The sequence below is a fragment of the Anomaloglossus baeobatrachus genome, chromosome 9 (genome assembly GCF_048569485.1).
Source record: "Anomaloglossus baeobatrachus isolate aAnoBae1 chromosome 9, aAnoBae1.hap1, whole genome shotgun sequence".
NCBI classification, from domain to species: Eukaryota; Metazoa; Chordata; class Amphibia; order Anura; family Aromobatidae; genus Anomaloglossus; species Anomaloglossus baeobatrachus.
Genome location: NC_134361.1, coordinates 118,986,919 through 119,005,826, shown reverse-complemented (window position 1 = coordinate 119,005,826; position 18,908 = coordinate 118,986,919). Strand labels below are relative to the sequence as shown.

The window sequence follows — 18,908 nt, the reverse complement described above, 5'->3', positions numbered from 1 at the left end:
GAAACTTCCGGAGTCTGACGTATCTGTTGAGAAGTTTGAGGTCGAGAACTGGACGCAGCGTGCCATCGTTTTTGGGGACAACGAAAATATTCGAGTATACTCCCCTGAATCTGTCCGAAGTTGCAACTGGAATTACGACCTCTGAACGGAGAAGAGAATCGATGGCGTGAAAAAAGGGGCGAGCTCGCGCGTCTGACTCGGGAGGCTGGGAGAGGAAAAAGCGACCTGGTGGAGTTGATGAGAACTCTATTTTGTACCCTGAGTGGAGAAGTTCACTGACCCAGGCGTCCGTGATCAAAGGCAGCCAGACGTGACGGAAGTGAGACAGACGCCCCCCCCCCCACCTGATCCGCGCTGGCGCGCGAAGACCACGAGTCATTTAGCGGGGTAGCTCTGCTATCTGGATGTCGACTTGGCTGGTTGGCATGGCCTAGAACGCCAGGAAGGGTTTGTTTTGAAGGACGGATTCTTCCTGTTTCTCTGCGGAGATGTTTCTCTTGGGATGTGTTGGGGAGCTGAAGCTGCGAAAGGACTGGAACCTTGGTGTTGGCCGGCGACGTGGGATACGCCTTGGTCTCAGCTGTGGAAGAGAGGTGCTCTTACCTCCTGTGGCCTTGGCGATAATCTGATCCAGCCTGTCCCCAAACAGACGACCTCCTGCAAAGGGGAGGGCGGTAAGTGATTTCTTAGAGGCCGCTTCCACATTCCAGGCTCTGAGCCAGATCGCCCGACGGATGGCCACCGTGTTGCTAGCTGCTTGCGCTGCGCAGTTGGCTGCTGACAGAGATGCGTTAATTATGTACTCACCCGCTAGAGCAATCTGTGCCGCAATGTTGACGAACTCAGGATTGCTCGACCCCGAGCGAAGACCCCTGCGGAGAGTATCGGCCCAGGACACCATGGCCTTTGCGACCCAGATGGCGGCGAAAGCGGGTGAAAGGACCGCGCCCGCCGCCTCAAAGGCCGAACGGGCGAATCTCTTGGTGTTCCGATCCGTGGCGTCTCGGAGCGATGCCCCGTGCGGGAGAGAGAGTACTGTGTGTGATGACAGGCGGGAAACAGGAGGGTCGACCACCGGCGAGAGCCTGCCCATTCCTTCCTGAGTTCCTCAGGGAAGGGATAATGTAAATCAATCGACTTACCATTGTTGAATATCTTGTCCGGTTGTTGCCTGTGCTTGCGTAGAATTTCCACAAATTCTGGGTGGTCACAGAATTGCTTGTGTGCCCGCTTGATCAGTTTGAAGGAAACATGCGAGGTCTGGGTGGCAACGGAGTCCGTCTGGAGCTTCAGCGTTTGATTTACTGCTTCGACCAGACTATCCACCATACGTCTGACATCGGCCGTCTGATCTGAATCCATCAGCGAGGCTGTGTCCGACTCTTCTCTTGAAAGGTCGGACGGTCCCGGGGACGAGTAGCACTCGGGCCCTGGAGGTGAGAGGGACCTCTGGGAGGAACTTGAAGAGGAGGCCCTGCGGGTCCGCTTCTGCGCTCCAGTAGTAGGGTCTGGATCAGAGTGACTGTCGTCCTGAGCCGCCTGAACCGGGGGGGCATGGCCGGGCGTGGGAAGTGACTTTAATGCTTGCGCGATGGTCAGTGATGCCCTTGAAAGAGAGTCCGCCGACTGGGACAGAGAGGTCAACCACTCCGGGGGAGGGATCGCATTGGTGCTCGGGGCATCCCGTAAGGCTGCAGGAGCGGCAGCGATGGGATTGCTGGCGGCGTCTGGGGTAATCTGCGTGGGTTGGGGTTCTGGGACGCAAGCCGAGCAGAGGGGCGTAGCCTGGCCTTGGGAGAATTTTTCCTTGCAGGCTGTGCACGCAAAATACATTGTAAAGGGGACCTGTTTGGATCGGTATGACTTAGAGTTAGGCATGGTGCTCAGGAAACTCTCACTAGTGACACTAGGGAGGAGACAGGAGATAGGAGAAAAAGAAGAAAAAAGAGTAAGAAATAGTCTGGTCCTAAGCAGGAGCAGCACTCACCCAGGTCCTGTGTCCTTCCCAGGTCAGCAGAGGTCTCATAGCGATGGGGACGGCACTAGGGGATCAGCAGGAGCTGCTGCCAACAGGACTGCTTCCCGCCGAGAAGATGAGCCGTTGCATGCAAAAACGCAGGCTTTTTTTTTTTTTTGTGCTGGGAGGCGTGCAGGGGGGGCTGGCTGGCCTGTATCTGGGCAGAACTTGCGGGGCGCATGCCTGGAAAAAGTGCGCACGCGCGAACGGGGGGCGGGGCGCTCGGGCCTGAGGTAGGCCCAGACCGGGGACTCAATTAGAGGGTGGCCGCCCGGGAGCGCAGCGCTGCAGAGGTGAAAGGTCTTACCTGCGTCCTGTCGGCGTCACTGCGATCTTCGGTCCCATCCTCTGAAGCTGTGCCTGGCGGTGAGTGCTGTATGCCCATGGGTGACACCGGGGGGACACGCTGGGATGCTGAAAAAACACTGCAGAGCGCTCCTGCGCTGCAGTGGCCACGATCCCCTGCCTAGGCCCAGGGTGGAAGGAAACGCTGGGGAGGCATGGTGCTGCTGAGCGCTCCTGCGCTGCAGAGCCTTGCGATCCTCTCACCGGAGCCTGGATGGGGAAGCCATGGATGGTGCAGAGAGCCCTTGCTGCCTCCACCAGAAACACCCCTGGGACGGTACCGTAGGGGAGGACGAGGAGTGTGCCCTTAAAAACGCTCGACCCCAAGCAGCCCTGGGACAGTACCGTAGGGATGGAGGGGGAGAGGGCCTGACTTCTCTAGCCTCAACAACCCTAGGGACGGTACCCGGAGGGATGGAGCAGGCGAGGGGTGCTCTCTGTTGCAGACTTTAACCCTGCATAGGAGACAAAAAACAAAAAATGAAAGGGCTGAGCGACGCCGTGGTCAAAAAAGGGAAAAAAAAACGGAAAAATATATAGCCTTGGCTGAGGTTGGCCCACAGAGATATGGGCCCACTTCAGCCTCCTACGACACTAAGCAAAAACTGGCGTAGATCCGCCTCCGGCTCAGGGTGTACACTGCCAGGGAGGAGCTAACTCTTTTTATGTCTACTTAGTGTCAGCCTCCTAGTCACAGCAGCATACACCCATGGTCCTGTGTCCCCCAATGAAACGATAGAGAAATAAGAAAGGCCTTAAGAGAGCGGATGAACGCTATAGACTTAAAGTTTATGATTTGTGCAGATTTCATATGCAACAGCTGTGGGAAAGACTGATTCATAATTGGCCCTGCTGTCAAAACTGAAATCTACACATTGGATTTGGTATCTTCAGCACGTGACTACAGTATAAGGGCTCATGCGCACGTTGCGTACTTGCATGCATTTACGCTGCATATAGCACTGCAGTGTAAATGCATGCGTCCTGTGTCCCCTGCACAATCTATGTAGATTGTGTATGATACGTGCGCACGTTGCTTTTATGAGCGCAGCGATTTGGGTGCTAAAATTTTGACCCAAATACGTGCGTTCATAAAAACAGCATGTCAATTATTTCTGCGTTCTGGATGCAGCTACTGCTCTGTCTATGGTGGGGGCAGCATCCCGAGCGCATGAAATCGGCTTTTTTGTAACAACATCCATTACTCAGTGTTTCTGCAGCGATTTGACGCGCACATGTGCCGTCAACTCGCTGCAGAATATTCAGCAGTTACGTTCGCATGAGCCCTAAGTCTTAAATTCATCTCAGACATTAAAATGTATACTGTGTATTCAGATAATGAATACAAGAACAATGTTAGATTTCATTATGGGTATGGTCATACATCGCGTTTTACCCATGCGTTTCGGTTAGGAAAAAAATGCCGTTTAACTGTCCCAGAAATGTGAGATTCCTGGAGTCTCCTGTATACGCTTATTTTTTTTCCTTGCAGATTTGAAGTGGTTTCAGATCTGCTGCATATCACTTCTTTCGTAATTTTTTGCAACTTTGTTCACCCATTATGACTGGGAAAAAAATGCATCAAAAATGTACACAAAAACTTAGCACATTTTCTGCAGTGCTTTCCCAACACTCCAGCATGTGCAGATTTTTCTGCAGCAAACACTGAACATGAAGATTTGTCACTTTTGGAATATAACATGTGCTGCAAGCAATGAGGACAATACAGGAAATACAGCTGGTGATTGACTGACCCCCAACACATGGATGTAAAGCTCTGTTACTTGACAGACAGTGTAAGCAAAATAAAGCCGACACTTGTGACGTGCTCTAGAAGGGGAGGCTAACAAATTCCACAGCACGGTGCAAGTATATATAGAAAAGAAAACCTACTCTAAAAATAACAAGTAATACACGAGGGGTGGGGGTTGTTCAGGGTAGCTATGAGACCTGAGGGCAATATTCTGAAGGTAGACAGATAGGAAGACCCCTAAAACAGAACAGACCGGCTGCAGGGCTTCTGCTCTAGGTAAGGAACACTGAAGATCACATTACTTTTAGATTTTGGTGGAGGGAAGATAAAAATAACATATCACTGATAACCTTTTGCTTTTTACTAGGGTGCAATGTGACCAATGCTCAAATGGGAGACTGGAACTTGTTAGGGAAACTTCTCGAGAAAGCGCAAGAACATTCCACTGTCGTGGGCAAAGTCTGGTTGACGGTCCTGTTCATTTTCCGAATACTTGTCTTAGGATCTGCAGCAGAAAAAGTTTGGGGAGATGAGCAGTCTGGCTTTACCTGTGACACCAAACAACCTGGTTGTCAGAACGTGTGCTATGACAAAACATTTCCCATTTCACACATTCGCTTTTGGGTGCTCCAAATTATTTTTGTATCAACTCCAACACTCATCTACCTAGGACATATCCTACACCTTGTACGCTTGGAAGAAAAGCAGAAGCAAAAGGAGAAGTTACGTCAAAGCAAGGAAACCACCGAGAGTGACAAACAGCTCCTCCTCGAACCAACCAAGCCTGCAAAACAACCACTCAAAGATGAAATGGGCAAAGTGCGGTTGCGAGGGGCACTTCTGCGCACATACGTTTTTAATGTGCTCTTCAAGACTTTGTTTGAGGTAGGCTTCATTGTGGCACAGTATTTTCTGTACGGGTTTCAGCTGCAGCCACTCTACACGTGTAGCCGGTGGCCTTGTCCTAACACCGTCAACTGCTACATCTCACGCCCTACAGAGAAGACAATATTCATTCTCTTCATGTTGGCTGTAGCGTGTTTGTCTCTGCTGCTCAACCTGATTGAGATTTACTATCTGGGATTCAAAAAGTGCAGACAGGGCCTATCGGGCTCACAATATGAGTCAGTGCCCAAACATCCAACAAAGACTGGAAGCATTACTCATACCCACATTATTCCACATTACCCCCACTACTCTCCTTCAGAGAAAGGATCAAGTTTTAGTCCATCTCTGCCATTTCCCCTCTCCTCCAGTAAGAATACACCATCTGCCATTGAGAGCAGCCAGGCTGCAAGGAAACAGAACCGAGAGAACCAGGCTGTTGAACGGAATGGTATTCCGGAGATGAACGTAGCATTAGAGAGTGGCAGTGACCTGGATCATACCGAACAGCAGAGACTGCAAAGCAGAAACAGCAGGCAGAGCAGCACCAGGTCAAGGCCGGGTGTGCTGGCCGTGTGAAGGGGGGCATATTGGGGAGGTGGGTAGAAGGAGTGCAGTAAATAAAATAGCACTGCTCATGTGTTCAGTCTGACGGTCCTGATGATATAGAGCAGTCAGTAAGCGTGTGTGTACAAGGAACAGATACTTAAATATTTACAACATTCAATAAATATTTTAGCTGAAGTGACTTAGGTATCAATCTGGTGTACAGTATAACAGGCTGTGGCAGTGTATACACACTATACGTCTTCTCTGTGTGAACCATAACTGATGAATGTGTGCAGAATCCAGCAAACAGAATACTAGTAAATGTATGTAATAAGAAAATGCAGCAGCAGAAGACTGGAGGGGCTGCAAAAAGTGAGTGTCCTGTGTGTAGCAGGGGTGCACAACATAAGGCCCACGCCGATATTCTGGGCACCCACGGCCAGGCTTGTCTGTCTGCTTATATGTATTTTCTATGTCAGAGAGGAGTGGTGTGTTGGCAGGAGCAGGCAAAAGATCGTGTTATTGTGGCTGCTCAGGACTTATTGATGGCCTATCCTTAGGGCAGGTCATCAATGTCTAACCAGTGGGGATGTGACACCCGGCACTTCCGCCAATCAGCTGTTCCTGGATGGACTGCTCAGTTGCAGAGCTGCACAGCACAATAAAGCATATAGAGGCCACAGCTGGGTACTGCATATCTGCCCTGTATTTGAATTAAAAGGGTTAAGATATGGACTAAAGGCCACGTCACACTAAGCAATATCGCTAGCAACATCGCTGCTAAGGAACGACTTTTGTGACGTAGCAGCGATGTTGCTAGCGATGTTGCTGTGTGTGACATCCAGCAACAACCTGGCCCCTGCTGTGAGGTCGCTGGTTGTTGCTGAATGTCCTGGGCCATTTTTTAGTTGTTGCTCTCCCGCTGTGAAGCGCACATCGCTGTGTGTGACAGCGACAGAGCAACAACTAAATGTGCAGGCAGCAGGAGCCGGCTTTTGCGGACGCTGGTAACCACGGTAAACAGCGGGTAACCAAGAAGCCCTTACCTTGGTTACCCGATATTTACCTTCGTTACCAGCGTCCGCCGCTCTCACACTGCCAGTGCTGGCTCCCTGCTCTCTGCACACGTAGCTGGAGTATACATCGGGTAATTAACCTGATGTTTACTGTGGCTATGTGTGCAGGCAGCAGGGAGCCGGCACTGGCAGTGTGAGAGCGGCGGACGCTGGTAACGAAGGTAAATATCGGGTAACCAAGGTAAGGGCTTCTTGGTTACCCAATGTTTACTGTGGTTACCAGCGTCCGCAGAAGCCGGCTCCTGCTGCCTGCACACGTAGCAGAGTACACATCGGGTAATTAACCCGATGTGTACTCTGGCTAGGAGTGCAGGGAGCCAGCGCTAAGCGGTGTGCGCTGGTAACCAAGGTAAATATCGGGTTGGTTACCCGATATTTACCTTTACCAAGCGCAGCATCGCTTCCACACGTCGCTGCTGGCTGGGGGCTGTGGTCACTGGTTGCTGGTGAGATCTGCCTGTGTGACAGCTCACCAGCAACCCGGGTAGCGACACTCCAGCGATCCCTGGCAGGTGGGATCGCTGGAGCGTCGCTTAGTGTGACAGCTCACCAGCGACCTAGCAACTTACCAGCGATCCCTATCAGGTTGTATCGTTGTTGGGATCGCTGGTAAGTTGTTTAGTGTGACTGGGCCTTAACAGGCACGGCCACTATTCCGTTGGTGGAGCTGTGCAACTAAGCACTTCCGGCCACTGCCAGCACCGGTAACAGCTGATCGGGATTCTGGGTATTGCACCCCCACTGATCAGACATTAACATTGATGGCCTGTAGTTCAAAGTTCCAGACAACCCCTTTAATGGTGTACAGTGTGGTAATTTATATGATCCCTTTAGATCGGCAAAATGGCGTCTCTTGTGTGGCACTCCACTTTGATGATGGTATGAGGAGGAGATAGTAATGCATGTGTGCAGCCATCATAGTTATAGTTTTATGGAAGAAAAAAAAAAATCGGCTCAACTCTCAGACTACGATGGCATGATCTATTCTGGATTGTGAACAGGTGGGAATGGGGATGTCCATTTTTTTGATCGGCGCTAGCTCAATTTCTTGGAAAGTTAGCATATTTTGGAAAATACATTTGAGATTTTGAAATCTCCAATTACAAGAACCATTTAAAAGGGGTTTCCCAATCTGTTGATAAATGTCTGCAGTTACTTTGAGTGACTACCGACTTTGGAGTCCTCATAAAGGCACACACCGTGCGCTGTCTGGATTCTCCAGTATTGCTGGTCAGAGTGGCCAGTCACGGTACATGCATGCGATCTGCATACTTCCAGCCATGTTCTGATTACATGTGCTCAGCCTCGCTCAATACAAGTAAAATATCTAGTCAGAACATAGCTTGAAGCGTGCAAATTGTGTTCACATGGCCACTTACTCTCAGCAACAACCCCGGAGAATCCTGACAGTGTGCAGAGCGCGTGCAATGAGGACTCCGAAGTCTGCGGTCACAGAGTGACTGTAGACACCTAGCCGAAGGTCGGACATCCTCAAGTTTTATTGTAGCTTCTGGGTATGGCTAAATCTGACTGTGTCCCTTGGACCAGAGGAGGTTATGGATCTTAGGGTGAAAACCACAGGTACGGCTTTGTTTTAGCAAGAGGAAATTAAATCATATTTCAAAAATATTTGAGAAAAAAAATAAAAACAAAACGGATGGGCAAATGATAATAATGATACAGGTCTTTACACAATATATGCCAAAAAAGTCTGACCCTATAACAAGAAAAAAAGCTTACATGACCGCAGGAAAGCCAAAGTCATATGTTATGTCTTAATTATGCATACTTAACATTTCCAAGGAATAAAATGTTCTACAGCAGTTCTACATTATTATTCAGGCATACTTTATGGGGGGTATGCAGAGCGAAAATGTAACAGGCCGTTAGGAGCAATAAACGGTGAGTGGAATGGAAGCGCTCCGGGTGTGGATGGGAGAGGCCGTGTGTGTAAAAGGCTGTGTATATGATTATGTGCACAGAAACAAATATCCAGAATAATGGAGAAGGACGTACTGAGGACAGATAATCTGACTTTCTATTTGGAGAAAGTCAAATTGACATTTGGTATCATAAGTGATTGCATCTCAGCCACACACCTTCCGTTTTCCTGTTTTCGCCTCGGTTGCATTGATGTTGCCGTAATACAGATCAGACATTTAACCTATGCTGGAGGCATCGTTCACATTAAATAGAATAATGCTGTTCTCATCCATCATGTGATGCTTTTGATTCTCCAGCAATGCTGCTGTGCAGCTCCGATGATATCAGAACAACTGAACAGAATAGCATAAATGTGAGCGTCCGTGCACGGATTATTCTGGTGTTTATTCTGGGAGACCCATGTGTGATGACAGCAGCTGAACGTACACTGGGGTCTCCACAAGCTGGTGGGTGGGCAGACGCAGACATCAGGCAGGTTTATGGCCAGGGCACAATCCGCAGAATGGCATCTCCCACAAAACTTTAGATCGCTGAATAACCACATTCTGCAGCCGGGCACTTCTTAGGTTTTGTACCGTGGATCTGCCAAACACTGACCAGTGCCCGCACACACTTACAGAAAATACATATCCACTCACAAAAGGAAATTAAAATCTTTATTTTCAATGAAACTTTCCCACAAACAGGGCTGTCCAGGACCTAGCACATGACAATTGAGAACATGGGGCGAGTGCTAAGGGCAAACGCATTAAAACAGTTATGTACATATTTGAGAAGCAGCCAAACCACTGAACAGGATAAAAAAAAATATCAGAAGGAAAAATATTTATCTGTCACACACACAAAAAAAGAAAAAAGCCCAATCGTCATTTAACGAAGAAAAAAAAACAGTCTCCTTTTAACAAAAAGGGTATTGGTCAACTATGACGACACAAAAGCTTGAAAGATGGCGATTCAGGCTCGCTCGTTATCTTGACTGCAGTTCACACCCTGTCTTTTCTGAAAGTATGAAATATGATGTGAAGTTACAAGGACACTTGCTGGCCAATGGTAGAATTACAATGTAAGTGTTAAACCAAAGATGGGAACCGTGGTAAGACCTAAGAGATCAATCACTGGGAAGAAGGAGCGTCAGGGTCAGGAAAGATGTGATGTTTTGGAAGAAGTTCATTAACGATCTTAACATGAAATGCTAATGATCTTATCGTGTCATTTCTAGGCCTGTCAGTGAGGGTGTATGAAGGGATACCAAGGTAGAAAACCCATAGAGGAAGGATAAATGGTGTAATTAAGTGCACTGACAGGTGTAATAATGTGAATCAGAAGCAGGAAAACCTACTATGTAGTGGATGGAAACAAGGTTCTCCATGTTGCTGGTCCTATTGGCCCTAATCCAACTGAGTCTAAAAAACCCCATGAAGTCAGCAGCCCACTCCCTCCCTCACTGCCGTCCTATGATGTAAAAGATGGGAAGACAGAACACGGACAGATCACTCTGCAACACAAAGCTTTCAGTAAGGTGTGGTGAGAGAGTGTCCAGCACTTTGTTTGTGCTCGAATATGTGATAGATGAATTCCAAAACTGAAGTCCTTTATCTTCTCCATTGGTCTTGAAGTTCAGAATGGCATGAATGGTGAGCGTACAATCCATTACATCTTTGTCTCTGTTCACCCCACCCCTGTGTCCATTTAATCAGTGTCCTCGCCTATACTGCCCCCTCGTAACTGTTCTTCGTACACCTCTCTCACAGCTAAAATACGGCTCAGCATACTCTGCAGCATGTTTTTGTCCATTGGAATAACAGAGTACCAGAGGGGAGATTCGGCCACACACGATCGCACAGGCTGCAGGTAGAATACGTCAGCATGGTTTCGAAGATTTTCAGGACTGCAGAAATGGGACAAAAGCAAAAATGGAGTGAAATCATTCAAGTGCACAAATCTGGATCTCAACCGAGGTAGACATAAAAAAACAAATAAAACCAAAACCTCCCACAAAACGTGGACATAAATATACCGCATTTTCAATACTATGAGATGCCCCCCAGATTTAGATAGCAGAAAGTAGGAAAAATATTTTTTCTATTAATTTAAACTTCCTTGGTGGTGTAAAGTGGAGGTGTCATTATCACTAATTTTATTGCACTAGGATAGACAAGGGATATAATAAATCTATAGTGTTTTTCTGCAGTGTGTATTATACACATATACAGCTCTCCTACATAAGTTTACATAGGCGCCCACACAGCTCTGCTACATAAGCATATATAGGCGCACACACAGGCACACACTGTACTGCTACATATGTGCTATATGCAGACGCATAGAGACAGATCTGTTACATATGTACATATACACACACAGCTCTGCTACATAAGCATATATAGGCACACACAGCTCTGCTACATATATGCACAAAGACAAAGATCTGTTACATATGTACATATAGACAAACAGCTCTGCTACATATTGACACATGTAGCTCTATCCGCTTTGCGCACACACTGGTCTGCTACATGCACATCTCTGCTTCTTATGCATATATAGACACAACTGCTACACATACATTTACATACACATAGCCCTGCTACATGCACATTTACATACCTCTGCTACAAGCACATACTATACATTACGACATCTTGCAGTTCCTTCCAGGCATGTGATTGATCACATGACCTGAAAGGTCATTAAGTTAATAGGGGGTGGAAGGTCTTTTAGCAGCCTCCATGTGGGCCCAGAAAGCTCCCATAGCGCAGTGTGGAGCACCACACATCACATAGAGGAGTGCGGAGCAGGAGTATAGAGCAGTTCTCTCTGTGATCGGGAAGGACTGGGTTCTCTTCCATCACAGAAAGCTGTCTCCAGACCATAAGATGCAAACACTTTTTATCAAGAGTTTTTCTTGTTAAAAAAGTGCATCATATGGTCCAAAATGTTTTAGTTAGAGCAAAAATGTATAAATGTATAGATTTCTGATATTTCTTAACTTACAAATGAGGTATCTTATCCTAATGATATGCCATGACAATATATGTTGTAACATGACAGACAGTGATTTGCTCTTAGGGGTCTATTACGACTCTGAGAAATATATGGAACTAAGTCACTGACATTTTTTTCTGCCAACCTCCACCAGAGGTCAAGGGAACTGCGCTGAACTCAATTCAAGTAAACAGCGTGTACTGCGCAGTGAGGATCACTACAGGAACATGTAAGAAGCCACGGAGCTAGCAAAGGTGGGAAATGGCTTTATAAAGTTGCTGCGCAGTAGTCAGTGGAGCAGAGTAGTGTTTGTAGCATGCCCATCCAAGTCCATTCAAATGCTACATTTATCAGCTACAGATCACCAGTCTGTTATTCTCAATTTACATCCAGAACACATACCATTTAGAAAGGTAAAACTCATAAAACTTGACAGGGCACCGCAGAGGGTTCATCTTATTCTCATGCTGCTCTAGTAGTGGTTGCTGCTGTTCATCTTCACGTTTCCGCTTACCTAAACTTTCTTTTGGGCAGAGGAACAAAGTAAAGTCATTCACATTGTGGAACAAGCCATTACCAGCATGGGTGAAGACAAAAATGACTAACACAACACAATTTGTTTATAGGGTACAAATATACAATACTTTTTAAGGCAGGTGTGAAAAAAATGCATTTTTATAAAACTAAAAATACAAAGTGAATGAAAAAGAGAGAAATCTATATCAAATCAATATTCGGTGTGACCACTATTTGTCTTCAGAACAGCATCATTTCTTCTAGGTAACGTTTCACAGCTTTGATGGAACTTGGCAGCGAGGTTGTGCCAAACATATTGGAGAACTGACCACAGATCTTCTGCGTATGAGGCTTGTGCAAATCCTTCTGTCTCCTCATGTAATCACACACAGACTGGAGAGCAGAGCTCGTGGGGCCATATCATCACTTCCAGAACTCTTTGTTCTTCTGTACTCTGTAGTTAGTTCTTAAACAGCTTGCCCGTGTTTTATGTCGTCCTGCTGCAGAATACATTTGGAGCCAATCAGATGCCTACCTGATGGTATTGCATGATGGATAAGTGATTGTATTTCTCTACATTGAAGGCATTAAAGCGGTTGTCCATTCTTTTGCTAAAAAGTCTAGGCATTCTATGTGACTGCAGACTTCTGAGTCCTTACAGTGTGCACTACATGTCGTCTGAATTCTCCAGTATTGGCAGCAAGATCGGGGCAGTCATTGTGACCGCAAGCATGTGATTTGCAAACTTCCCGCCACAATTCAACTAGATATGCCTGGCCTTGCTAAATTTAATAGCATTGAGAGAAGCTGCGCACATCAGGTTGGACTGTAGCCGGACGTCGGCAAATCGCATACTTGTGGTCACATGACCACCCTGTCTCGCTGCCGACACTGGAGAATCCAGACAGTGTGCATTGTGCGTGAGTTAAGGATTCAGAAGTCTGCAGTTACAAAGATTGACTGGAAACTTATCAGAAGACCAGATTATCTCTGTAAGGGTGCGCTCACACGAGCTGTACGTGTCGCATGAGTATCAGATCGCATCACCCGGCATGGCCACACACTCTCCGGACAGGAGCGTCTCAGCTGCATAGAAATATATGCAGCCAACCCACTCCTTTCAGGAGAGTATGCAGCCGTCCCGTGTTATGTGATCCAATACTCGTGCTAGTCATACGGCTCGTGTAAGCGCACCCTAATCCTGACCATATCCCCCACTGAATCACAGCCCCAAACGTGTAGGGAACCTCCACAATGCTTCACTGTTGCCTCCAGACATTCATTATTGTACCACTGTCCAGCCCTGCAGAGAGCAAATTGCCTTCTGTTACAGCCAAGTTTTCTACACCCCAGTTTCTGTTTTCATGCTTAGTTGAATCGATCTTGTTTTCATGTTGAAAACGAAGGGAATTTTGTTACTTACCGTAAATTCCTTTTCTTCTAGCTCTTATTGGGAGACCCAGACGATTGGGGTATAGCTACTGCCCTCCGGAGGCCACACAAAGCACTACACTAAAAAGTGCAAGGCCCCTCCCCTTCTGGCTATACCCCCCCGTGGTATCACGGGTTCTCCAGTTTTAGTGCCAAAGCAAGAAGGAGGAAGCCAATAACTGGTTTAAACAAATTAACTCCGAATAACGTCGGAGAACTGAAAAACCGTTCAACATGAACAACATGTGTACCCGCAAACAACAAAAAAATCCCGAAGGACAACAGGGCGGGTGCTGGGTCTCCCAATAAGAGCTAGAAGAAAAGGAATTTACGGTAAGTAACAAAATTCCCTTCTTCTTCAGCGCTCTATTGGGAGACCCAGACGATTGGGACGTCCAAAAGCTGTCCCTGGGTGGGTAAAGAGATACCTCATGTTAGAGCTGCAAAACAGCCCTCCCCTACGGGGGTGTCACTGCCGCCTGCAGGACTCTTCTACCTAAGCTGGCATCCGCCGAAGCATAGGTATGCACCTGATAATGCTTGGTGAAAGTGTGCAGACTCGACCAGGTAGCTGCCTGGCACACTTGTTGAGCCGAAGCCTGGTGTCGTAATGCCCAGGACGCACCCACGGCTCTGGTTGAGTGGGCTTTTAGCCCTGAAGGAACCGGAAGCCCCGCAGAACGGTAAGCCTCTAGAATTGGTTCTTTGATCCATCGAGCCAGGGTGGCTTTAGAAGCCTGCAACCCCTTGCGCGGACCAGCGACAAGGACAAAAAGTGCATCGGAACGGCGCATGGGCGCCGTGCGGGAAATGTAGATTCTGAGTGCTCTCACCAGATCTAGCAAACGTAAGTCCTTTTCATACCGGTGAACCGGATGAGGACAAAAGGAAGGCAAGGATATATCCTGATTAAGATGAAACGAGGATACGACCTTAGGGAGAAACTCCGGAATGGGGCGCAGCACTACCTTGTCCTGGTGGAACACCAGGAAGGGAGCCTTGGATGACAGAGCTGCCAGCTCCGACACTCGCCGAAGCGATGTGATCGCAACAAGAAACGCCACTTTCTGTGACAGGCGAGAAAAGGAAACTTCCTTCAGAGGCTCGAAAGGCGGCTTCTGGAGAGCAACTAGTACCCTGTTCAGATCCCATGGATCTAACGGCCGCCTGTACGGGGGCACAATATGACAGACCCCCTGCAGGAACGTGCGCACCTTAGGAAGACGTGCTAGACGCTTCTGAAAAAACACGGATAGTGCCGAGACTTGCCCTTTAAGGGAGCTGAGCGACAAGCCCTTTTCCAACCCCGATTGCAGGAAGGAAAGAAAGGTAGGCAATGCAAATGGCCAAGGGGATACTCTCTGTGCAGAGCACCAGGATAAGAAAATCTTCCACGTTCTGTGGTAGATCTTAGCAGACGTTGACTTCCTAGCTTGTCTCATTGTGGCTACGACTCCTTGAGATAATCCTGCGGACGCTAGGATCCAGGACTCAATGGCCACACAGTCAGGTTCAGGGCCGCAGAATTCTGATGGAAAAACGGCCCTTGGGACAGTAAGTCTGGTCGGTCTGGCAGTGACCACGGTCGACCGACCGTGAGATGCCACAGATCCGGATACCACGATCTCCTCGGCCAGTCTGGGGCGACGAGTATGACGCGGCTGCAATCGGATCTGATCTTGCGTAACACTCTGGGCAAGAGTGCCAGAGGTGGGAAGACGTATGGGAGCCGAAACTGCGACCAATCTTGAACTAATGCGTCTGCCGCCAGAGCTCTTTGATCGCGCGACCTCGCCATGAATGCCGGGACCTTGTTGTGCCGGGACGCCATTAGGTCGACGTCCGGCACTCCCCATCGGCGACAGATTTCCTGAAACACGTCCGGGTGAAGGGACCACTCCCCTGCGTCCATGCCCTGGCGACTGAGGAAGTCTGCTTCCCAATTTTCTACGCCTGGGATGTGAACCGCGGATATGGTGGAGGCTGTGTCCTCCACCCACATTAGAATGCGCCGGACTTCTTGGAATGCTTGCCGACTGCGCGTCCCTCCTTGGTGATTGATGTATGCCACCGCTGTGGAGTTGTCCGACTGGATTCGGATCTGCTTTCCTTCCAGCCACTGTTGGAAGGCCAGTAGGGCAAGATACACTGCCCTGATTTCCAGAACATTGATCTGAAGGGTGGACTCCTGCGGAGTCCACGTCCCCTGGGCCCTGTGGTGGAGAAACACTGCTCCCCACCCTGACAGACTCGCATCTGTCGTGACCACTGCCCAGGATGGGGGCAGGAAGGATCTTCCCTGAGACAATGAGGTGGGAAGGAGCCACCATTGTAGAGAGTCCTTGGCCGTCTGGGAGAGAGAGACTTTCCTGTCCAGGGACGTTGACTTCCCGTCCCATTGGCGGAGAATGTCCCATTGAAGTGGGCGCAGATGAAACTGCGCAAAGGGAACTGCTTCCATGGCTGCCACCATCTTCCCGAGGAAGTGCATGAGGCGCCGTAAGGGGTGCGACTGGCCTTGAAGGAGGGATTGCACCCCTGTCTGTAGGGACCGCTGCTTGTTCAGCGGAAGCTTCACTCTCGCTGCTCGAGTATGAAACTCCATGCCAAGATACGTTAGCGACTGTGACAGATTCGACTTTGGAAAGTTGATGATCCATCCGAACGTCTGTAGAGTCTCCAGCGTAGCATGTAGACTGAGTTGGCATGCCTCTTGAGAGGGTGCCTTGACAAGTAGATCGTCTAGGTAAGGGATCACCGAGTGTCCCTGAGAGTGCAAGACTGCTACCACCGCCGCCATGACCTTGGTGAAGACCCGGGGGGCTGTCGCCAGACCGAATGGCAGAGCTACGAACTGAAGATGGTCGTTTCCTATCACAAAACGTAGAAAACGTTGATGTTCTGTAGCAATTGTCACGTGGAGATAAGCATCTTTGATGTCTATTGAGGCAAGGAAGTCTCCTTGAGACATTGAGGCAACGACAGAGCGGAGGGTTTCCATCCGGAACCGTCTGGCGTGCACATGTTTGTTGAGCAGCTTTAGATCCAGAACAGGACGGAACGAGCCGTCCTTTTTTGGAACCACAAAGAGATTGGAGTAAAACCCTCGCCCTTGTTCCTGAGGCGGTACAGGAACCACTACTCCTTCCGCTCTTAGGGAGTCCACCGCCTGCAGCAGGGCATCTGCTCGGTCTGGATGTGGGGAGGTTCTGAAGAACCGAGCTGGAGGACGAGAACTGAACTCGATTCTGTACCCGCGAGACAAAATGTTTGTCACCCACCGGTCTTTGACCTGTGACGTCCAAATGTCGGAAAAGCGGGAGAGCCTGCCCCCAACCGGAGATGCGGAGGGGGGGGGCTGGAAGTCATGAGGTAGCCGCTTTGGAAGCGGTTCCTCCATTTGCTTTCTTGGGGCGTGCGTGAGCCCGCCAGGAATCTGAGACTCTTTGCGTCCTCTGAGTCCCTTTGGACGAGGAGAATTGTGTCTTGCCCGAACCTCGAAAGGACTGAAACCTCTGCTGCCATGTTTTCTGCTGAGGTTTGCTTGATCTGGGCTGAGGTAAGGAAGAGTCTTTACCCTTGGACTGTTTAATGATGTCAGCCAATGGCTCGCCAAACAGTCTATCTCTAGATAAAGGCAGGCTGGTTAAACATTTTTTGGAACCAGCATCTGCTTTCCAGTCCTTTAACCACAAGGCTCTGCGCAAAACTACCGAATTGGCGGACGCCATTGAGGTGCGGCTGGTAGATTCTAGGACCGCATTGATAGCGTAAGACGCAAACGCAGACATCTGCGAGGTAAGGGACGCCACTTGCGGCGCCGCTGGATGTATGATAGCATCCACTTTTGCTAAACCAGCTGAAATAGCTTGGAGTGCCCATACGGCTGCGAATGCTGGAGCAAACGACGCGCCGATAGCTTCATAGACAGATTTTAACCAAAGGTCCATCTGTCTGTCATTGGCATCCTTAAGTGAAGCGCCATCCTCCACTGCAACTATGGATCTAGCTGCAAGTTTGGAAATCGGGGGGTCTACTTTTGGACACTGGGTCCAGCGCTTGACCACATCAGGGGGGAAAGGAAAACGTGTATCCTTAGAACGTTTAGAGAAAACGCCTTTCAGGATGAGCGTCGTGTTTCTGGATTGATTCTCTGAAGTCAGAGTGATCCAAGAAGGCACTCAATTTACGCTTGGGATAGAGGAAACGAAACTTCTCCTGCTCTGCAGCTGCCTCCTCTGCAGAAGGAGCTGGGGGAGAAATATCCAACAGTCTATTGATGGCTGAGATAAGATCGTTTACCATGGCGTCCCCATCCGGGGTATCCAGATTGAGAGGGGTTCCAGGATAAGACTCCTGATCACTCTCTTCAGACGCATCACAGGGCGACTGATTGCGCTGAGACCCTGAGCAGTGTGATGACGTTGAGGGTCTTTCCCAGCGAGCTCGCTTAGGGTGGCTGGGGCTATCATCTGAGTCATAATACTCAGCCTGGGAAGCCGGGGACCCCCTTGCAGTCTGGACTAATTCCAACTGAGGGGGATTAGAGGACAGAGACCTCGCCGTGTCCATAGACTGAGCCCCAGACATGGATTGCAAAGTTTCAAGGATCTTTGCCATAGTCACAGACATTCCATCAGCAAAAACTGCAAAGTCTGTCCCTGACACCGGGGCAGGACTTACAAGCGTCTCAGCCTGGGTCACTACCCCTCCGGACTCCGGCTGGCGAAGCAGCACCGGATCTGAGCATTGCACACAATGGGGGTCTTTGGAACCTGCTGGTAGAGCAGCCCCACATGCAGCACACGCAGTGTACACAGCCCTAGCCTTGGCAGCCTTGCGTTTTGTGGATGACATGTTGCTGCCTCCTCAGAGCGATCTGGGGTCTAGCCAGGAAGCGACCTCACAGTGCAAGAAATAACTAAATATATATATCTGGTGACACAGTACACCAATACACACTGAGGCACTAGAGGGGCCAGCTGAAAAGCCGCTTACCGCCCGCTTAAGAGCGGGTGTGTGTTCTCCAAAAGCCCCCTAGTCCAGGTCTCCCAGAGCCCTGCGTCCTTCCTCCAGCCAGACTGCATATAATGGCTGCCGGCGTCCTGGGAGAGGAGGGGGGGCGGGCCCTGGGCGTTCCTGACTAAGAGCGGGAAGCCTGCTTCCCTCTGTGCCTAGTGAGAGGGCTGGAGCATGTAAATCAGGCTCCAGCCCTCGTCGCTGCTGCGAAACAGCGTCTCTCCCCTACCCTGATTGACAGGGTGGGGGCGGGAACGAAGCGGAGCTAGGCCGCAAAAGCCGGGGACTGGATTTATAAACGCCGCCGCCGTAAAAGCGCGGTCGGCGTGTCCCCGGCGCACCACAAGTCACAGCAGCGCCGCCCGGTCCAGTGGGGGTCGGCGCTGCG

At 49.3% G+C, this 18,908-nt stretch overlaps 2 protein-coding genes across 8 annotated transcripts in view; one reads left to right on the top strand and one right to left on the bottom strand.

Moving 5' to 3' along the window:
• The first annotated feature begins 4,307 nt into the window (after positions 1 to 4,307).
• LOC142251300 (gap junction alpha-3 protein-like) lies at positions 4,308 to 6,288 on the top strand. The gene is made up of 2 exons (XM_075323967.1): positions 4,308 to 4,391; positions 4,483 to 6,288. The coding sequence occupies exon 2, from the start codon at positions 4,506 to 4,508 to the stop codon at positions 5,577 to 5,579; it is 1,074 nt and encodes a 357-aa protein (XP_075180082.1). The 5' UTR covers positions 4,308 to 4,391; positions 4,483 to 4,505; the 3' UTR covers positions 5,580 to 6,288.
• Positions 6,289 to 9,211: 2,923 nt separating this feature from the next.
• The window catches only part of ZMYM3 (zinc finger MYM-type containing 3), a 202,837-nt gene continuing 193,140 nt past the window's right edge, over positions 9,212 to 18,908 (bottom strand). For all 7 annotated transcript variants that reach the window (XM_075323963.1, XM_075323961.1, XM_075323960.1 and 4 more), the window contains exons 24-25: positions 11,957 to 12,077; positions 9,212 to 10,457 (exon numbers count right to left, since the gene is read on the bottom strand). In XM_075323963.1, the coding sequence (XP_075180078.1) occupies positions 10,259 to 10,457; positions 11,957 to 12,077 (320 nt within the window). In that variant the 3' untranslated portion in view covers positions 9,212 to 10,258. The remainder of the gene's footprint in view (positions 10,458 to 11,956; positions 12,078 to 18,908) is intronic.

Coding starts and splice junctions, on each gene's coding strand:
- LOC142251300 (XM_075323967.1), top strand. CDS start 4,506: ATGGGAGACTGGAACTTGTTAGGGAAACTTCTCGAGAAAGCGCAAGAA.